General features: G+C 34.7%; 1 protein-coding gene across 5 annotated transcripts in view; it reads left to right on the top strand.

Annotated features, from left to right (window-relative positions):
* LOC105987259 (COBW domain-containing protein 1-like) overlaps positions 1 to 17,986 on the top strand; it is a 43,665-nt gene that overhangs the window by 5,702 nt on the left and 19,977 nt on the right. For 2 of the 5 annotated variants that reach the window (XM_013018467.1, XM_013018471.1), the window contains exons 3-9: positions 1,596 to 1,692; positions 3,590 to 3,681; positions 8,101 to 8,160; positions 8,712 to 8,749; positions 13,061 to 13,075; positions 14,525 to 14,571; positions 16,562 to 16,648. In XM_013018467.1, coding sequence (XP_012873921.1) covers positions 1,596 to 1,692; positions 3,590 to 3,681; positions 8,101 to 8,160; positions 8,712 to 8,749; positions 13,061 to 13,075; positions 14,525 to 14,571; positions 16,562 to 16,648 — 436 coding nt within the window. The remainder of the gene's footprint in view (positions 1 to 1,595; positions 1,693 to 3,589; positions 3,682 to 8,100; positions 8,161 to 8,711; positions 8,750 to 13,060; positions 13,076 to 14,524; positions 14,572 to 16,561; positions 16,649 to 17,986) is intronic. The other 3 variants (XM_013018469.1, XM_013018468.1, XM_013018470.1) reach the window with 3 other exon arrangements.

Raw genomic sequence — 17,986 nt, 5'->3', positions numbered from 1 at the left:
ACACACACACACACACACACACACACACACACACACACACACACACACACACACACACACACACACACACGTACGTTAAACATATGGTCTCTTGTGGACTCTAAGCATCATATCTGTTTAACTTTTCACCCTTTTTGTCTTAAATACTGAACTGGTAAAAAATGTGTTAAATGTAATATTTTGGTAACTTTTATAGTTTTCATTTGGTAAAATTTCACTTTTAACAATATATAATTTCTGTTGTTATAGTATTTAAATTGTACATATTTTTCAGATATAAGTATGTGAAAGAGTTAGGCTTTATGAGTAGCACTGGATACCTGTTAATAAAACTTGATTTCTGGTTTCACTATCTCATTGGGGTCCCTGTATGGCTCAAGTTGTGCCTCAGTCTCCTGGTTATAGCTAGGAAAGTCCTTTTAGACAAAATAAAAATCTTTTCTTTTTGCGGTGCTAGGGATTTCCTAGGACCTTTTTCATGCATGCTAAGGAAGCCTTCTTCTCCCTCTAACTTCTTCAAATCCTAGGATTACTAATCACAATGTTTTCCTGGCTTCTTATGAACTGATTTCTATGGGAGACTGGTTACATTTACTTGTCATTATTTCTTAACGTTTTTCTCTAGTTTGGGGATCATTTTCACAGTTTTATCCTTCACAGCATTCTTAATACTTTCTTTCATGTTTTACTAATGTCTTATATATCCTAAGTTGTATAACAACCCTTTAAAAGCTCTTTATCATCACCTAACTGAAATATGAGTAACGTATATACAAGTAAAAATATTTTTTTCTATTTAACACCTTTCTCTAGGTTTGGTATATTACAAGAAAAATAAAACATTTTAAGTCATTTTTAGAACAAATGTATGTATCTAATTCTTTCCCAAATAAGCATTATTAAGGAATATTTCTATATTTGACTAAAAGTAACTTGGGAATGAGCATAGATATTCTGTTCAAAGGCCTTTAGAATGTATTAGGCTTTTGGTGGGGGGGGGTGTAGTCGTGGAGATGGGAGGGCAGGAATGGTAAGGAAAAAACAAAAGGAGGAGGCAATAATGCTTGATAAGAAATGTACTCATTACCTTGCTCATGTAATTGTAACCCCTCTGCACAGTATTTTCACAATAAAAAACTTATTAATTAAAATAAAAAATAAAACATAAAAAAAAGAATGTATTAGGCTTTTTACTCATACTGGAGACAATCGATATAGTAGAAACAATTAGAGGAAAAATATAAAAAGAAAAATAGATACATTTGTAAGAGGTGAAAAGACAAACAAGCACCAATCTAAAAAATAGTTGAATCTTTCTAGAATTTTTACTTTGGACAAGAAAAAAAAAATGCTTTCAGGCTAGTTCCTTTATGAAGAAATGTAAGAAGGCAAGTAAGAGACCTAAGTAGGAAATAGGTATGTTCAGTACTTGTTTAGGGACTTAAAAGCTAAAATAATCCGGAAGACTGTATTTAAATATTTAGGCCATTTGACCAGCTTAAAAGAATACACATTTTAATTTTAGTTGTTGAAATCTGTTCATTTTGAATACCCTGAGCTTTGATAGTCTAAAAAGTGTTTGTTCCTTTTTCTAGGAAGTGCGGTAGAGAAATCCTTGGCTGTCAGCCAAGGTGGCGAGCTCTATGAAGAGTGGCTGGAACTTGGAAATGGTTGTCTCTGCTGCTCAGTAAAGTAAGGAATATGTGCCTGCGGGTTTACTGTTATGTGTTCAGTTTTGATTTTCTTGTGTAGTTTACCTCAGTTTATACACTTTGCTTAATTATATTTCCAAGTAGCAAACAGATGTTCTCAAACTCATTCTCTTATAAACTGTTTCTTGCTACTAATTTTTCTATCTGCTCTAATGCCTTTTTCCTCCTGGTGAGGTTTTTTTTTTTTTTAACCTGTCAGAGGCTTGAACTCAGGGTCGAGATGCTATCCCTGAGCTAGTACTTTACCACTTGAGCCACAGCTCCACTTTTGGCTTTTTTGGCAGTTTATTGACGGTAAGAGTTTCACAGACTTTACTGCCCAGGCTGACTTTGAACCATGATCTTTAGATCTCATTCTCCTAAGTAGGTAGGATTACAGAGTGAGCTACCAGTGTCTGGTGTGGACTTTTTTCCTAGTGTTTTTGATTTCAGGATTTATTTAATTTGTAATGTCTTTTCTATGAAAGTCCCACTTCTTATGTAAAAAATTATTATTTTTAACATGTCAGTTTTATTTTCAAATATAGAGCCTCTAAAAACAAAACTAAATGACTATCAAAAAGGAAAACGAAGCCAGTGCCAGTGGCTCATGCCTGTTATCTTAGCTACTCAGGAGGCTGAAATCTGAGGGTCGCAATTTGAAGCCAGCCCGGACAGAAAAGACCATGGGTTCTTATTTCCAATCTCTTCTGCTGTGGCTCGAGTGGTAGAGCACTAGCCTTGAGCACAAAGAGGCTCAGGGACAGCACCCAGACCCTGAGTTCAAGCCCTAGGATTAGCAAGAAGAAAAAGGAGAAGAATTTTACATTCTACCAGTTAAGTGTCCAAGGACAGTATCTGTTTTGTTCATTAAGATGTTTAGAATCCTAGTAGCATTCAGATGTTTCTTGGATAAATTAGGAATTCATGTACTTTTGATTTTGTGTACTCTAGTGAATCAGGTTTCTTCACTTGCTACTTGAAGTGTTTGATGCTATTAGGAAGAATGAAGTAGTCATAACACGTTCTTAACCAACCAAATTTTAATACATTCAGTATTTTCCTTCATTTTTGGTATAAGAAGAAAAGGAAATTTGACCTAGTACTCTAATTTACAATAGAATTAACTGATACATAATGATAGTATTATTTTAGCTGTCCCTTTAAACTACTGTAGGTCATAAATTTTATCATTATCTTAGATGTTGACATTTTTCTTTCATAAACCTATAAAAATAATAAAATTACTTCGGTCAGATAAGGCCCTCTCTACTTTTAAGTATAATAAAAATACTATCTCATCATGCACATTTCCTTTTGTATGTGTGTTTGTGCTGTGATTTGATCTCATGGCCTTTTGCTTTTACTCCATTTGCTTGCTTATGGATGGCACTTTACCATTTAAGCCACACCTCTAGTCCAGCTTTTTCTTTGTCAATTAGAGATAGAATCTCAAGGGCTTTTCTGCCTGGGCTGGCTTCATACTATTATCCTCCAGGTCTCACTCTCTTAAGTACCAAAGATTACAGGTGTGAACCATGAGTGCCAGGATATATACTTCTTTTTATCCGATAGTACATGCACCTGTTTTCTTCTCTTCATTCATAAGTCATGGATAGACTTTTTAAAAAAATTTTGAGGCAAGGTCTCACCATATCACACCATGTAGACCAGGCTGGCCTCAAACCTGTGAGCCTGTGCCCCCGCCTCTGAAGTGACGGAATTATAGGCATGCCACCTCCATGCCCCACTTGCATGGATATTCTCTGAGAAGATTAGGAAGGAGTTTAATTTTCATGTATCTTAAGGACATTTTGATGTGCTACTGAATGTAGTTTAACATTTTTACAATAATTTTAAATCATTCTGGTAACCAACTGTGTCTTGTAATTTTCCAGGGACAGTGGCCTTAGAGCTATTGAGAATTTGATGCAGAAGAAGGGAAAATTTGATTACATACTGTTAGAGACCACTGGGCTAGCAGATCCTGGTAAGAAATGACATTAATCAGAATATCATTCTTTGGTATTTTTAGTGTTTGTATTAAAGACTTTTTCTTTTTTTGTGTGTATGCCAGTTCTGGAGTTTGAATTCAGGGCCTAGGCACTGTCCCTGAGCTTTTCTGCTCAAGGCTGGCACTATACTACTTGAGCCCTATCTCCACTTCTGTCTTTGTGTGTATGTGGGTGTGTGTGTGCTACTCAGTCTCCTGAGTAGCTAGAATTACAGACATAGGCCACCAGCACCTGGCTTTATTAGAAAAATATTTTAAATGAATATTAAAGCTTTACTTTGTATTTAAGTTTTAATTCAAAAGAGGAAAAATTCTGAATTGCATCACAGATGATCAAACTATTTCTTGGTATTTTAAACAGTTTATAAAATTTGAAGTTGATTGAAGTTTCTTGGTAGGAAAAATGTTGTTAAAAATGGGAAATTTTTATGTAACTGTAACCCTTCTGTATATCACCTTTACAATAAAATTTTTAAAAAATTAAAAATGTAAAAAAGGGAAATTTAGGGGAAAACTGGAGCTATTCTGCTTTTGTGTACATATTTAATTGTTATAATTTTTTTTCTTTTTAAAAAATTTTGCAGAGGATTGAACCCAGGACTTTGTTCTGGCTAAGAACAAGCTATACTCCAGGCCCTCTGTTAGTTTTCCTAAAGGGTTAAAATAGAGATATATAAAGGTTTTTGGACTCCTATCCTAGCAGTACTGATTTCCCATAAATTAAGTCTTAGCATTGTATTTTTCTATTAATAAAATTGTAATAATTTTATTTGTAAATACTTTTATAAGACATCAAAGATGTAAGTTAAACCAAGTGTCCTGAGTCTTTTTCAAGTGTAAAATTAATGCTTAGTCATAAAGCTTTTTACCAGTGAATAGAGAAATATATACCTTTCTATGGAAATCTACATCAAATTGACTTGTTTCTAGCAAGTTTACCTTCTTACTAAACTCTAATAAGGTCTCCTTATTTTCATGAAGGACTTTTCGGTAAAATATTTCTTCTGAGAACACATAGTGCTTGTTGTGTGAGTCTGGCCCATACCATAGTCTTTGAGAGTGAGGTAGAATAAGGATCACAGTGGCCTAAAAGAAACATTGAAGTATACAAAGGATTCAAATATAATCAGTGGTTATTGTACATAAATGTGTTTTAGAATAACATTTCTATGTTTTCAAAGTTGGAGCTAGTTAGGTCCTTTACAATAGACATGAGTTTAATGCTCTACTATTTCATTTATGCCTCCAGTAAGACATTTTGTTGGTTAATTGGAGATGGCATCTTACAACCTTTTCTGCCTAGGCTGAAAAGTGGGTACTCTGCTTAGGAGCTCTGTTCTCTTCATATCGAGTTTACTTTGTTCTCTCTCACCAGTTCTAATTGTTATTTTGGCCCAGCTGTTGCACCTGCATTTACTGAGATTGTCTCAAGTCTTCTTTTTGCCAGTAGCTTTGCCTCTCTGAGTGTCTATTCATTGTTCACTGTTTCAAATGAATGAATTGGTGAAGCAGTAGTGTTATATTGACTCCACATTTGTTTCAGCAGTATATAAGCTCTCCTTATAGTTTTTTAGGTTCTTTTTATAAAGAAGTCCTTTGGAATGTTTTCTTGTTGTTTTCTCTTAGGTTAAGTTTCCTTCCAGAATCAGTTCTTTGTTATTTATGTGCCCTATTCATTTTTTCAGTTTTTTTCTTGCCTTTTTATTGTTTATCTCTTCTTTTGTTTTTTTCTCTTATAATGCATGTATTTGTGCTTGATATAGCAGGCTCAGAGAAATTTTATTTACTTGTGGTATTGATAAAGAATTCTTTTTAATACTCTACCTATCTTAAAGTTTTATTTTTGTGCCAATCCTGGGGCTTAAACTCAGGGCGTGGGCACTGTGTCTGAGCTTTTTGGCTCAAGGCTAGAATTCTACCATTCAAGTGACACCTCTACTTCTGACTTTTGGTGGTTAATTGGAGATAAGAGTCTCACACACGTTCTTATCTGGGATAGCTTGGAACCAGGATCCTTAGATCTAGCCTTTGAGTAGCTAGGATTACAGACATGAGCCACTGGCACCTGGCTTACTTAAACTTCTTTTGTGAGTGTGTGGAGGGAGTGGTGTTGTGAGTCAGACCCCTGTCTTCAAGTGTGTTGGGCAAAGCACTCTACAGCTCAGCTATATCCCAGATCCCCAAATGTGTTTCCTTGAGCCCTCACTTGAAAGCTGGATATTGAGAAAAGAGAAGCAAAGAAATATTAGGGAGCCCAGAAACTCAGATTGGGCAGGCAATGTGTCTATTAGGCCCTGCTCTCTTAAAAATATCCAGTAGGATCACCTTGTGATTGGTATGATACTTTGTGTGGGAGCATCATCAAACTTCAGACCTCTGGCTCTCTTTTGCTCTCAACCCTAGACTAAATGTCCTCTCTCAAGCATAGAGATGGTTAGAAACTTTTGAATTTTGTTGAGATTTCCCTTTATTACTTATTTTTTCCTCATATCTACTACTAGTCATTTTGGGAGGCATTTCTGATAAGTTGTAAGATTTTGAATTTTCAAAGCCCTCCTATTGGTAGGTGGCTTAGGAATGACCGTAACACACATAGAATTGTTTCTTATTTTGATGATGTCATTCTTCGAAATTTACAATAGGAGTTTCTGTGTGTGTGGTATTGTTTTTTGTTTGTTTTTGGTACTGGTACTAGGGTTTGAACTCAGGAAGGACCTCGTGCTGAAATTAGACTTTTTACCCAGGCTGACCTCAAACAATGATCTTCCCAATATCAGAAGCTAAGAGTTCAGGTTTGGTCCATTGCTCTTATTGTTTTATAAAGTTTTGAAGAAGGGAAATTCTGTAATCTGGTTCAGAGGTAATGCTTTGTCACAAATGACATCTGTCATTTAAATTATGTGTCGGGAGTGGAGCTGTCTTGGGCTTTATAGAATGTTTAGAAGCATCCCTAGTTTCTCCCCACTGCATGTAGGTAGTACCCAAAACAGTGTTCCCGAAGGAGAAAAATCACTCTTGTTTCCTTTCCCTGAATACCCATTCCTAACACCTCTATACAGATTTTACATAGTTCCTTAAAAGCTTTAATATACTCTGACAGTTCAGCTTTAATGATAGGCAAATGTTAGTGGTAATAGTTAAGCCTATTTATCTGAATAGAAATCAACAATTTTTTAAACTTATAGAACTTTTTATATATAATGTTAGGTGTCTCACCAAGTGAAAAAAAAATTGTGACTTATTTTTGGAGTAATGATGCAATAGATTTACTTTTTTGTTGTTGTTGTTCCCCTATTAATTGAAATCATGTCTTTAGCTAAGAAAGTGAAGGAAATTCATATTGGCAAATCAGTTGTTTCCTGTTTAGGAGACAGAGACTCCCCAGTTCTAAGTTAAATAGTTGTCATGGTACAGTAATTTCCTTGAGAAGGACAGGCATTGATTCAGCCTCAGTTACTCACAAATCCTATTTCAGTCAAATTGGAAACCTATTAAGTTTTGGGGGAAAAAAAATCAATAGGTATCAGGAAACCATTAGATCTTGTGGCCCTTGCTATATCTTGCATGAGTAATCACTGTAAGCAGCTGACAGGCATTTCAGTGTTGACACAGAGTGATGCTTGGGGGACCACATCTTGTCAGGGTATGTGAGCAGCTTCACACAGTGGAATGAGTTTACTTCTCCTTATTTCCCCGATGCTCATTCTTTCAGACAGCACTGTCACTAACTGGGCCTGAGATGCTTTGGAAAAAATCACATACTTTCCTTGCTGTCAGTTTTCTTTTTCTTGTGCGGTGGCACACTAATCAGGCTGTGTGGTTTGATCTTCAAGCCGATTCTGTCAAAAACAAGCTTTAACTTATTACTTACAAATAAGTTTTTCCTCAGACCCAAATTTTATGCACAGTACTAAGCAAATGGTGAGAAAATCAATCACTAACACCAGAGAATTCATATAATTTTACTCCTGTTCTTCTTCTATGAAAATCACATGAAATTCCTTTTTTGGACAAAATGACTTTGGAGTTGTCTTATGTTTTGTTCATTTTTCCTTTGAGGCAAGAATTTGTGAACCATATGAATATTCAGGAGATGAAAATAAGTCCCATGCCCAAATTGCTTGCTACCATCAGTTGGTAAATAAGGCGACATCAACACAAGCTTGCTGTATGTGGCAAGAGTTTGTCTTCTTTGTTTATGTTTTTGAGGAAACAGAGGGCTAGAAATGACTGTAAATAGTAAAAGGTTCCTTCTAGTAGAATGACTGAAAGTCCAAGTTTAGCCAGTGTGTATGTTTGCCTGCTAATTCTGTCAGGACACATTAAAACAGATAAAATCATGCTTTAAAGGTTGCAGAAATTTTATTTAGTGAATACTGTAATGTGTTCTTCCAGGTGCTGTGGCTTCCATGTTTTGGGTTGATGCTGACTTAGGGAGTGAGATTTATCTTGATGGTAAGTTAATTTTCTTTTGCTTTTAGGCAAATTTATTTTTATTGTCAGGTCATATTTTTTTTAGCTGAACTGATTGAGAATTTAGATACTTGCAGTATAATATAAAATGTTTTTATGAGCTGTGCTTAGAGAGTCTAGGCATCAGATAACCTAAAATGTCTCCAATTCTTTAGATTATTTAACTGTTAAGAGAATTTTGATTTTAATTATGTGGAAATAAACTAGGAGAATAACTTGACTTCTGTAATGTATCACATTTTACTTTATGAAATTCATTATGTTTTGGATGGTAAGCTTTTAATCACCAAAGGAATCTTTTTTCTTGTTTGCTAATTTAATTTAAAATTTATGCCTTCTTGGTTCTTATAAACAGTGCTAGGCACTTAGTTCATATTTGAAATGCATTTATTTTATTGAATTGTATTAGTAAGAGAAAAAAGCGAATAGCATTTATAAACTCAAAAACATTAGTTTTATTTTTTCTCAACTACGGTTGTGCAGTATAAATAAAAAATTTTTTAAAGGTGATTAAAATGTTTATTCCTTTATAGGTATCATAACTGTTGTAGATTCAAAATATGGATTAAAAGTAAGTTGAAAGATTATGAGTTGCTAAGTGTTAAGAGCTAGGAAAATAACATTTCATTGTATTATTTTGTCTCTGTATCTGTTTGAAACTTTTCTTAAAATTTTTTTCAAAATAGTATTTTGAATAATAGATAATTTACATTTTAAAGTATCTTTTTGTGTTTTTAAATGATATTATTTCTATTCTTGTTTGATGTTAAGGTAAAATTTAGACTTACTATAATATTTCATAATAAGGATGTGGGGTTAGGATAAAGTTTGAGTATGTAATTCCAGCACAATTCAACCCCAATATAGATAAATTTTCTGTTTGGTGAAAGAACTTAAGCTTAGTAAAAACATTACTTTGTAAAATTGCTACCAAACATAAGCTGGAAGTCAGTTGTGAAAGAAACTGCTTTACAAATAGAGAAAGAGAGGGAAATACAGTCATTATATTCAATGTACGTGTGTGAAAATGGAACACCATAACTTGGGGACTGGATTGGAAAAGATGGAGGAGAAGGATGGAAGGCGTGACTGATGAAGACACATTGTTGAATTGGACTTGATTATCTGTACTGATAATCACACTTGTTGGATTGGACTTGATTATCTGTACTGATAATCACACTTGTTGGATTGAAACCCTTTTTGTACAACTACCTAAAGATAATAATAACAACAACAATAATAAATAGTGCTTTACTTCATCTTGAGGAAATTAGGATTTATACATAGGGCCAATGAGGAGAAATTCCCCATCAAAAGACACTGCTGGAGTGATTGGCTTAGATCACTGCTTAGATTCTAAATTGCATTTAGTTGGCTTCAATTTGTAAACTGTCCTTAATATGACTTAAAAGCATATTGTTACATTAAATACAACAGCGTCTTTCAACTCCCCAAGTGAAGTATTGTTACTAAAAGAATCAGAGAATGAATTTATCCTCTGTCCCAGCTATCCCCACAGCAATCCAGACATATCCTCAGGGACCAAAGTAAGAAAGTTTCAAGAGGTTTAAGTCAGTATTTAAAAAATTAGTCACTTGAATTCTGTTCCCTGACTTAGCTGTACTTGTTGATTTTTGAAGTTTTTCTTCCGAATCTTGAGTGAAGATATATGCAGTTCATCAAAGGGTCTCCAGCACTCCTCAACCAGCCCTTCATCCTCTCTCCCATAGAGTGCCCTGATCTTAGAAGTTCGGAAGAGAATTCCTTTGTTGGAGTCTAAATTTTAAATTTATGAATAGAGTAATAATCAAAGACTCCAAAATTTGTGAATAGAATAGAAATCAAAGATCCCTCAAATTATAATATTTTTGTAGTTTTACTTTATAAATCTACTGGCTTTTAAAATCGTATTTCAAACAAATTGTTAAAAAAATAATCCCTTCAAACTGCCAAATTCTTCATTTTGGAGGACTTATCTATTATAGACATGTCTGAATCCACCTCCTTTATCATTTTATTACCAAATTTGGTAATAGCATAGATAACAGATAGGTCATTTCATTTGTTGTTTATAGACTTAACATGCTACACCCAAAGTAAAACTGGTTTAAGATTATGGAACGTTAAATGCATAATTGGGTGTAGTGAAGACTTAAATAGAATCTATTATCTGAATGATAGATGCTGAAAAAAAACAAAGCAGCATTCTGAATAATGCAAACACAGTATATGTTTAACCCCCTGCCACCTTGATAAAACCTCTTAAATTATTAAATCAATAAACCTACACAAAACTGACATACTGTCAGGATAATAGAAACTTTAGATTTTCAAAGTCAAATGCCAGATAAATAACTTTGCCTTTATATAAAGAATTTGCCAACTTGTCCAATTCCTCTGGTTGCAAAGCTTGACCTCAGTAGCTGCTTGGGATTCAGAGAATTCCGAGGCAGTACAAGTAATGACACTTGGATAATGGGCAGCAATTTAAGGGTGTCATGCTTCACAGAGCCAGCCCATCACAAGTAAAGCTGAGAAATGGTACCCTGTGGCCAGCCAGCAAAATTGAAACTGAAATGGTAATTGATATCATGGGCTATCACTCTAATGGGATTGTCACCCATTGATCTGAAATATTCATTTTTTAATCATGGGCAAAGAATTGGACAAGTGAAAATGACAGCTCTCTATTCTCAAGACTTGACACCCAGGCTACTGACATTGTTCTTTTCAGGTCTACAAATGTGACAGCATTTAATGCAATAGAATCAATGAATGAAGTTACACATAAAAGGTCAAGTGAGCAGTTTCTTTTTGGCTCCTCTGTTATATTGCACAAACTGTTGAGACAATTCAGTCAGAAAACAATTTGCCTTGGGAAAGGCCAGAAAAATAAACATTATGCAGTCCTGTGTTTTTTTTTAAAGTGAAAGTATTAGATCTGTTTGAAAGAATCTATATGAAAGAAATTGCTGCTGCTACTCCTTCTCTAAATGATGTCTGACATCATTGATACAGATATTTTCCCACCGTGGTCAATAACACTGTTCTTACTTAGCCAGTGAGTTATAGGATAGTCTTAATTTTACTAATGGCTTTCTGGTCCAGCTTGTTTATTTTGCAGAAGAGGATACCTTGTATTCCTTCTATATATCTACAGTAGTGTTATGTCAAAGGATTTCTTGGTTTCTTTCCCTTCTAAATTTATTGAGTTAAAGCCAAAATTGTGTATATTACAAGTACATACTTGCTCTCCTGACATATGTGTGTGTACCTAATAATATATTCTGAGATATGGGTATATAGTTGAATGTGAAACAGTCAACATTCATCAGCTCATAAACGAGCCATAATTATCTGTGATTATTACATGTCATATTCTTAATAGACTTGTGTGTGTTGGCAGGCTTATATTTGGGGAGATTGCTACTATTTTTACATTTAATACTTCCTGACTGTCTGGAACTAATAAAATGTTAGTCAATTCTATTTAGCTTTGAATGGAGATATCTAATCTTTTAGAGAAGCAAATGGTTACATAATTTTAAAACACATAGCTGATACTTCTGTCATTATTTTTGTGCTTTCTAAACTCACAGCCAGATATGTAAGGTCAACAATATTATATTTTGAAAAATATTCCAGAGTAGTTTATTTTTTAAATTTGTTTTACTGGGAATTGAACACAAGGTCTCAAACTCTTACTTGGCTTTTTTGCTCAAAGCTGGCACTCTGCCACTTGAACCATAATTCCACTTGTGGTTGGTTTTATTTTTGTTTTTTTTTTTGGTCAGGTGTGGGGCCTGAACTCTGGGCCTGGCTGCTGTTCCTCAGCTCTTCAGCTCAAGCCTAGCACCGTACCACTTGAGCAACAGCACCACTTCTGGCTTTTTTTTGTTTATGTAGTGCTGAGGTATCGAACCCAGGGCCTCATGCATGCAAGGCAAGCACTCTACCACTGAGCTACCTTCCCAGTACCACTTTTGGCTTTTTGATAGCTAACTGGAAATAAAAATCTCATAGACTTTTTTGGTTGGGTTGCCTTCAAATCACAATCCTCAGCTCTCAGCTTCCTGAGTAGCTGGAATTCCAGCTAGTACACAGCTTTTTTTCAGTTTTAAAATTACCTGCAATGTTACATGATCATCCAGAAGCAAAAGCCTTGTTACCACTGGGTCATTGTTAAGTAGATTTACTGTTCAACGGAAAGGGATTTATGACATAGCATTTTTCATATTCCAACATCTCTGTATCTATGTTAGCAAATAAGTGTGTGGTGGGGTGTTAACTACAGTTAATTCAAGAGCTATGTGTTGGGTTTCTGTGCCAAGCATTTGTCTAGGGTCTGATAGTCATTTTCATTCTCTCGATACTTCAATAAAAGTAATAATAGCAATAGCTCTGGGGTGGTATCTAAATATGGCATCCTGTGATGGTGAGGGTTTTAAGATTCTTTATACAATAAGAATAATTATTTCCCATAATCACTATAAAGTCTAAATGAAATAATATAACTAAAGGAATTTAATATATGTGACATTCAATTCAAATATATAGAGTATTACTATTCATCAATACCTTAGTAACCAGTCTTTTTATTGTGCTAGGAAACCTCTGTTGAGCATTGAGGTGATGAGGGGTGGATATGATTTTTCAGAGTTGAAAATCGCCATTTTCCTTATGGCAAGTTGATGCCTTTAGGATGTAAGTAGAAATATAGGGAGGGAAGCTAGCTTCAGAGAGATGTTTTCATGTGCCTCATGATTCAGATCCCAGTGGTTCATGATTGTGATCCTAGTCACTTGGGAGTTGAGATAATGGGAGAATCTGGTTTGAGGCCAGCTCGAACAAAAATATTTTTTCACTCTTTCTCAAACAGTTGCTGGATGCTGCGGTACACACCTGTCATTCTACCTTTGTGAGGCATAAATAGGCAGATTGGATTCCAGACATCAAGAAGTGAGATCTGATCTCACAAATAACCAGTGTCAAGATGGAGCTGAAGGCATTCCTCAGTAAAACACCTGCCTAGCAAGGGCAAGACCTTGAGCTCAATTCCTAGTACCGCAAAACAAAACTAAACAAACAAACAAAAACCCCACCTCTTGGCTCTTGAAATCAATGGCAAAGTCTTTTAAAGGGAGCTAGCCTGACTCTGGAGAGATTAATAAAATGAACAGTTGCGTTAGGAGTCTAGATTACTCAGCTATGAGTTTAGGTTTGTGTTCTTCCCGCCATCTCTCTTTTAAGGGAAATTAAAGGGCCTGGTACTTAGTTCATCCTGTGTATGGTTTTGGGATAGAGAGTTAATAGGAACAGAAGGATGGATGGATGGATGTTAGATTTCAAGAAAGTAACATTTCAATGGTTATCTTCATTTGTATAACTAATAATGAATGTTTAGAACAAAAACAGCTTTATAAAAAAGTACATAAATTTGGAACTACAGTTTTTATGATTTTGTGGTACATTTTAAATGGGGAGGGGTGTCTTTTTAAGAAAAAGAAAGGGCAGGAGTATACAATTTTAATTTCCTCACTGTCCTAGACTCACCATAGAAAAATGTACAGATGAGGAATAAAACACTTTCAGATAGAAAGGTAGTTAGCACAAAAAGACAAGTAATGCATGACTTTATGTCAGGGGCTGAGGTAGAAGGGGAGAGTTAGGTAATGGGTACAAAGTCATAGCCAAAGAGAGGGAATATGTTCCTATTACATTCCACAATATCCTAGGATTATTACATTCCACAATATACTAGCCTAGAATTCAAAAACACAAGAAAAGAGGCTTTTGAATGTTGTCATAAAATCTGATCATTGAGTCAGATGATGAATAACCTGTATCCCGAGTTGATCAGTATATTTGTATGTACTAGAACATCACATTGTACCTGTGACAATGGCTACCCATTACCTGTCAGTTAAGAAAAATAAACTAGAACGGGCACCAGTGGCTCATGCCTGGAATACTAACTGCTCAGGAGGCTGAGATCTGAGGATCGCGGTTTGAAGCTAGCCTGGGCAGAAAAGTCTGGTTGATACTCTTATCTCCAATTAACCACTCAAAAAACCAGAAGTTGCGCTGTAGCTCAAGTGGTAGAGCACCAGCCTTGCGCACAGAGGCTCAGTGACAGCACCCACATCCTGAGTTCAAGCTTTACACTGACCAAAAAAAAAGAATGAAAAAAAAAAAGAAACTACAAGAAAGATTTTTAGAAGTACTTCTGGGATGGTCTCATTAGGGGCAAGAAAGCTGTCTCTTAGAAAAATCCTTCCTGTTGACATTAGATTTTGTACTATAACGCAGTAACTTTTTTTTTTCAAACTTTCTTTTTGTTTAGCATTTAACAGAAGAAAAACCCGATGGCCTTATCAATGAAGCGTCTAGGTATTCATATTTAAAGTTTATATTGATTTCTACTCATTACTAAGAAAAACTCATTAATATGACACCACAAAACAAACTAAAAAGTATAAATGTGAGTAAGGAAAATGTATTTTTCCCCATAAATTTCTGCTATTCATCATGGTCTGATAGCTAACATATTATTTAAAACCACTTATATTACAAAGAGAAGGCTGAGCATAGAAGTTCTTTGATTTTTGAGGAATTTGAGAAATGTTACCATTGAAAACTATTCTTGGATAGTATCTTTGGAATTGAAGATTATTATAAAAATAAGGCTCGCTCATTTATTGCTCTGACTGCATCAGTGTTCATTGTTACCCAGAAAAGGTTAAAAATATGGAAATGCTTTTGACACATAAACCATATTAAACCTAAATACCTTTGTATTCTTAACTGATTGGTCTTTAGATGGATAATTATTTAAGTTAGTTTGCTTACACTTAGCAGATTCTTGCAGTGGGATTTAGGATTCAGGGTAGATGACAGTCTCTAAATATGCTACTGAATTTAACAATGAGGCTCCCATCCTTTGAATTGGGATGGGTGGTCCAGGTGTAGGCAAGAAAGATTGCAAACAAACACACAAGCAAGTGATTCCAGATCATTTTGAGATATTATGCTATCTTATTTTGTAATCCTACCTACATAAACACCGTATTTTGTATGTGATTATGACACAAACTAGAATGAACTTAAATATTGCTGTAACTCTTAGGAAAATATTTAATGTAGAAAATATACACAAGCTAAATAGAAAATAGCCAATGCTTATAAAGGTCAAATGAAGATTGTACAAATCCTTTAATTTAAAGATTGTATCTATTGGAAGGGGAAGTGTGACTCAAGTGGTAGTGACAGCTTTGAGTGAAAAAACCAAGCAAGAGCACAACCCCTAATATTGGCACACACACAAAAGGATTGCATTTTTTTTGTTTTATGTATGGAGGTTTGAACATTCTTTCTTCATATGAAATTTACATAAACAGAAACATGATTATGATACACAGTCCATTGAAATCTGCCTTTTTAGTGATTTAAAATTAAATTAGTTTTGAGAATTTGGTTGTGATCTTTGATAGATAACATAAGACTAGATTAGAACAAATAATCCAGAGATTTGCCATGCTCTTGGTGGCTTCTACCTGTAATCATAGCTATTCAGGAGGTGGAGATCTGGTGGAAGGCCAGTGTTTGAAATCAGCAGAGAGAGAGAAGTCTAAAACACTTCATCTCTAATTATCCAGCAAAATGTTAGACTGTGAGTATAGCTCAAGTAGTAGAGTATAGAATATCAGCTTTGAGGAAAGAAAGCCAAGCAAGTGTGAGAGATGATAGAATTCAAGCTCAGGTAGTAGCACAAACATCCATCAAAATAAAAACTAACAGTATTTCCTGAAGAACTGAGGAAAAATGAAAGATCCCTCAGCTCTTTACTGTTAGTAGAAAACATAATTTCTGATCATAATAATATATTTTGTTCTATAAGCATACTGCCAGTTTGGAATTTCTATCTTTTATAGAGACTGAAATTAATATTTATAGTGGTGAAGAACTTGATATTTGTATAAGATCCTGATATATCTTCTCAAGTAGGTTTTTTTAAAGCCATGACTGTTTAGTCACTCTCTTTTCTGCATTTATTAGAAATTGTAAATATTACAAGAAGTAAGTAGACTATCCTCATTCCTCTCACTGAATATCTAAATTGTATGCTTTTCTTTATGAAGAAAATAGCAAGTTGAAAATTTTTCTTTGGGTTATAAACATTTTGCAGCTTAGCTTCATAAAAGCTTCAGAGTAGTGAAATCTGAATTTATTTAGTGAGAATGCAATTTAATGACCTGAAGAACAAGTAGAGTCAATATTATAGAATCCTAAGTATTTCTTAACTGATATATTAACATAACAAAATTGTTATTTCTTAACATTTCTTTTGACACCTGTTCTTTTTTTTTTCTTGCTGTTCTAGGCAAGTTGCTTTGGCAGATATGATTCTCATCAATAAAACAGATTTGATTTCAGAAGAGGAGTTAAACAAATTACGAACAACTATTAGGTACACTAGATAGCAGTTGTATATTGTATATTGCAAAAAACCTAGAAGGAAGGATTTTGAATGTTTTCACAATAAGGAGGTGACAAATGTTTGAGAAAATACATGTGTTTAACCTGATTTAAGTGTTACACTAAATGTATACATGTATTGAAAACACTGGCCATCCCATTAAGTGTGTATAATTTTTATGAGTCAGTTAAAATGAAGTTAACTCGAATTACTTTTAGAATAGAGAGCAGCCATTAGCTACTACAAAATTCTAAGAGAATTAAGTAACTACATGTCCATGGATTCAGTATACAAAATATTTTCCCCCTGATTTGCTTGGAAGAAACTTAAGGGTCAAGGTTGACCTACCTCAGTGATTATTATGGAGTTACATGTAACAGTTATATGTAATAGTTGGATGTTAGGTCAATAGAATATATTATATATTATATATATATATATATTATACATATGTATATAATGCCCGTTGCTTGCAGGATTTAATTCAAATTCATACATAGTCCTCAAACTTCCTCTTTTTCTTTTCCTGTCTTCTCACCCTTTCCTAGTATTCAGACTCCATTTCCCCCAACTTTACCCAAGCCTGTGAATTTACTTTCCTATGAATGATGAACGTGCCTTGCCTGGTTCCAGGGTTTTCTTATGTTGCCAGTTTCTGAATCCCAATTTCCCCCTCCCCATCTCTCCCAAGCAACATTAGAGAGCTTATTTTTTTCAAAAAATCTCTCCCCAGCCCCTTGGCAAAGTTTTTCCTGACTCAGATAGTGTCTTCCCTCATAGGCAGCTGTCTTCCAGCGTGCTATAATGTCTTCAGTGTCCATGGGCAAGGCTGGTGGACACAGGACAATCTGAGTAAATACTCAACTACAGGTGGTGAGCCAACGGTCATTGCTGACTGTTCTGGAGGCTCCATTCCTTCTGGAACCAAGGATGGACATGTCAAGTGAGGTTATGTTCAGGGACTTTGCTTAGAATTGTCTTTAAAGACCTAAACTAGGCAGACAGAGATGCTACAACATTTTACTATTGGGGTATCTTTGTGCACAGTGGCTCTACATTGCTGTAGTGATATTCAGAGCTACTGCTGATAGCAGATTTTGACTCTGTTGTACTGGTTCATATAGTATAAATTACAAACTGAATCGATAAATCTATGATTCATTAAATAGTTGTTCGCAATGATTAATGATTACAAGAGAAGTTGATAGCTCTTCTCTATATTTGGTTTTGTTTTAATAGTAATATTCTTAAACTTTACTATACAGATGATGTTTCATGTAGAGAGCAGGTAATGTTTAGATATCGTTTGAGAATATGGAGCATGGGTTC

Source organism: Dipodomys ordii, unplaced genomic scaffold (genome assembly GCF_000151885.1).
Source record: "Dipodomys ordii isolate 6190 unplaced genomic scaffold, Dord_2.0 Scaffold40, whole genome shotgun sequence".
NCBI classification, from domain to species: Eukaryota; Metazoa; Chordata; class Mammalia; order Rodentia; family Heteromyidae; genus Dipodomys; species Dipodomys ordii.
The sequence above is the reverse complement of the archived record's forward strand: the minus strand, read 5'-3'. Positions and strand labels throughout refer to the sequence as shown.